This window comes from Cebus imitator, unplaced genomic scaffold (genome assembly GCF_001604975.1).
Source record: "Cebus imitator isolate Cc_AM_T3 unplaced genomic scaffold, Cebus_imitator-1.0 Scaffold463, whole genome shotgun sequence".
Classification (NCBI taxonomy): Eukaryota; Metazoa; Chordata; class Mammalia; order Primates; family Cebidae; genus Cebus; species Cebus imitator.
In genome coordinates this window covers 890,693-894,102 of record NW_016107778.1, presented here as the reverse complement: position 1 = coordinate 894,102, position 3,410 = coordinate 890,693, and the positions used below count along the sequence as shown (strand labels likewise).

General features: G+C 44.9%; 1 protein-coding gene across 3 annotated transcripts in view; it reads right to left on the bottom strand.

The window, feature by feature from the left end:
- ZC4H2 (zinc finger C4H2-type containing) overlaps nt 1–3,410 on the bottom strand; it is a 115,194-nt gene that overhangs the window by 2,411 nt on the left and 109,373 nt on the right. For 2 of the 3 annotated variants that reach the window (XM_037732673.1, XM_017512149.2), the window contains exons 2-4: nt 3,003–3,174; nt 1,278–1,450; nt 254–416 (exon numbers count right to left, since the gene is read on the bottom strand). In XM_037732673.1, the coding sequence (XP_037588601.1) occupies nt 254–416; nt 1,278–1,450; nt 3,003–3,158 (492 nt within the window). In that variant the 5' untranslated portion in view covers nt 3,159–3,174. The remainder of the gene's footprint in view (nt 1–253; nt 417–1,277; nt 1,451–3,002; nt 3,175–3,410) is intronic. The other variant, XM_017512150.2, reaches the window with a different exon arrangement.

Sequence of the window (3,410 nt, the reverse complement as noted above, 5' to 3'; positions counted from 1 at the left end):
TTCTAACTTTTAGAATTGTACTTTAGCAGGGCCTGAAAATCTCCCTGCATTCTAACACCTCTGGGAACATGGGGCAACAAACCCTGTGGGTCCAACACAGGACACTCATGTCACCCCTTCCTCTGTGTCACAAGCAAAGGCTATTAAAAGAAGACCCAACGTAAATAAGGCCAAAGACCCAGACCTAGCCTTCCATGGCCCTTCCATGGGAGGATACTTTGCTTCCTCCACAGCCCTTACCCAGCTCACTCACCTTCATAGGTGGGGGCTGCTGCCGGAAGGTGGCCGTCTGCCGAGTGTCCTGCTTCCTAGCCACTTGGAGCTGCTGGGCAGCAGCGGCTGCAGCGGCCAGGGACTCAGGGATGGGGGGCTCCTGAGGTTCCGTCTGCCATTCTGCTTTCTGCTTCTCAAAGTAACTTTGGAGATGAGAGACATTGGCTGGATCATTCTGAAAGCAAGGAGAACCTTTCCCCTCTTAAAGATTCCATGCCATATAACCAAGGGTTGAGTTGTGGCTCATTCTAGAAGGTCCCCACACCTTCCCAAGCACAAGGCTATTTCCCTTGGTACCAGGACCAATGTCTGATGAGAAAGATAATTCTCTTGGTCCTTAGCTCTGATAGACCAAGAAGACCAAGAAATCTTAGGACTGGCAAGGTCCTTAAAGGGCATTTAGCCCTATCAACCATCCCATGCTGTTTTGAGTATTCCTATTAAGTGTCCTAAGGCCTCTGCTGACATGCTTCTAGGAATAGGGAGCTCACCAATTCCACAGACACCTTGCTCTACCTTTAGGGAATGGTTTCCTCTATTAAGCCAAATTCTTTCTCTCTGTAAGGCAAGCCTAGTTCTTAACTTTTGGTCTGGAGATGAAGTCCCAGGTTAGCCTGTGAAGGCTGTGAAAACTCAGTCTTTTGGGTTTTTAAAGGTTTCTAGATACCCCCTTCTAGACCCTAACTTGGGAAATGACATCTTAAGAGTTATAGACATAGTCTTGTCAATATCACACAATGAATTTTAAAAGCCATCTAGTAGTTGTTCTAATTCATATAGCAATTCAGTTTAATAATCCTCTTCTGTTTTAACAAGCTGGCACAGAGACTTGCCTGAGGTCACACAATGAGTCAGCCACTGAAAAGCCTGGGACTAAAACTAGGTACTCTGACTTTCAGACTAGACTTTGTGTATGTATACATGCCTGTGTGTGTGTAGGTATGTAGGTATGTATGTGTGTCAAAGGGAGGGTATGTTGTAGGGACTAGGGGCAGGTAGCTTACTCCAAGGAAAGCTTCTCCTCTTCTTCACATAAGTCAGGGAGCCTCTGCAGGCCCAGAGTCATGCGCAGGGCGTCCACATGTTCCTTCAGTGGCTTATACTCATCATGCAGCCTCCGTGTAGACTCTAGAAGCTTGTTTAGGTCATTCTCAGACTGTTTGATAGTGTTTTCCATCTGGAACATAGAGTGGGATAGGCACAGAGAAAAGATCCTAAGGTTCTCAGAGAGGCTTTATAGCTGAGTGAACAATAGCACAAGCTCCAGAGCTTGTTCAGTCTGTGTTCAAGTCCTTGATCTTCCATGTCCTCTCTATGTAACTCTGCTCAAGCCTCAGTTTCTTCCTCTGTATAATAGTGATAATCTAGCGCTTACCTCATGCAACCTTGGTGAACATTTAAGGATATAATTCATATAAAGCACTCAGTAAAAGGGCTAAATTTAGTATTTACTACTAAATAAATAGTAGTTATTGTTCAAATATAGTATCTTAGAGCTGGAATGTCCTTCAGAGCTCATTTAGTCCACCTTGGTACCATTTTACAGCTAAGAAAACTGAGGCTCAGAGATAAGGGAGTCTCCTGGGGATATACTTCTTAGTGGCAAAGCCTGCATAAAGACTTAGGGCTTCTGCCTCCTAGGCCAACACTCTTTCTCCTGGATCAGTGTTTCTCAAAATGTGGCCAAGGGATCAGCAGCATCAGTATCACCTGGGAACTCAGATATGCATATTCTTAGGCTCCACCTCAGACCTACAGAGTCAGAAAATGAAGGGTGGAGTCCAACAATATGTGCCTTAGGCTCTCAAAGTGACTCTGATACATGCTCAAGTTTGAGATCCATTGGCCTATATTCTCAGCCCTTCTGGCAAATATCTTCCTCATTTAACTGGCCCTGTATTATTGGTTAGCTGGCAGCAAAACTGTCAACACTTTATGAGATCTAGAATTCTGTGATCTCTAACACAGAAAATCCCAATTGCCTATTGTCCAAACCTCATTCAAATTTCCTTTAAGATTCTATATCTGACAATATCAGAAAATGAGTATTGCCACAGAAATGAGTTTCCCAGAAATATAAACTTATTTCCTTCAAAGGTAAATTTAACAAATATACTCCTCATTGTTATAGGAGATAAGGGTTTGAAAAGACCTTACTGGTCAGCACTGCCAACCTCTTTCCTGGTGAAGGAATCATCAGTACAGCAGCTCATACAAGTAACCATTAAGATGCTGCTTGAATAACTCCAAAAGAGGGGAGCTTACCACCTTAGCAGACAGTTCATATTCCATGTTCCAAGGGTTTCCAAAGGAGATACCAAAGGGGAAGCCCCACTTTGATAGGTAGGCAGAAATGATCTGTTTGGCTGATTGAAAGCTTGGAGCGCTTTAAGCTACATTCCAGAGGCAGCTGCCTGCTCTTCTTTTTCCTAAGTCTAGCTGTCAACTTTCAGAATCCCAGAAAGAGAGCACATCAAATCAGTACCCTTGCAGGGTACTGAGTCTCTGTTACCATGCAGAGGCCCAGAGACAAGGGACTTGTCCAGTGATATACAGTTAGTGACAGAGTCAGGGCTGGATCTCAGAACTTCTGGATTTTTCCACTCCACAGCCTGCACTGATTCCTGCTCTCCAAGGTTGGCCAAGGCCACATCTCAAGGAGAGGCCCTATTATTCATCACTACATTTTTCTTAAGGGCTTTAGAGATAGGCTACAGGCAGCCACGTACCACATTGATGTCAGCATGGATCAGTCTGAGTTCCTCCACATGGGCCATCTTCTCCTGTAGCAGAAGGTCCATCTCCTGCTTGTATTCCTTCAAGTGCCTTTCCTCTGACTCAAGTGCCTCAAATTCAGCCTTCAAACGAGCCTTGATCTTCTCCATCTGCAGGGTCTTGTTCCTGCAATTTGCAAAAAGCAGAAAACAGGCCAGCAGAAGAAGGGAGAAAATAGAAATGGAGCCAGAACTTTCTTTCTAAGCCATCTTTCCAAGCTTTCCCCTCTCCAGGCAGAGCCAACCTGAAGCCATCTCAAAAAAGGAGGCCGGGTACAATGGCTCATGCCTGTAATCTTGGCAATTTGGGAGACAGAGGCAGGAGGATCACTTGAGCCCAGGAGTTTGAAACCAGTGTGGGCA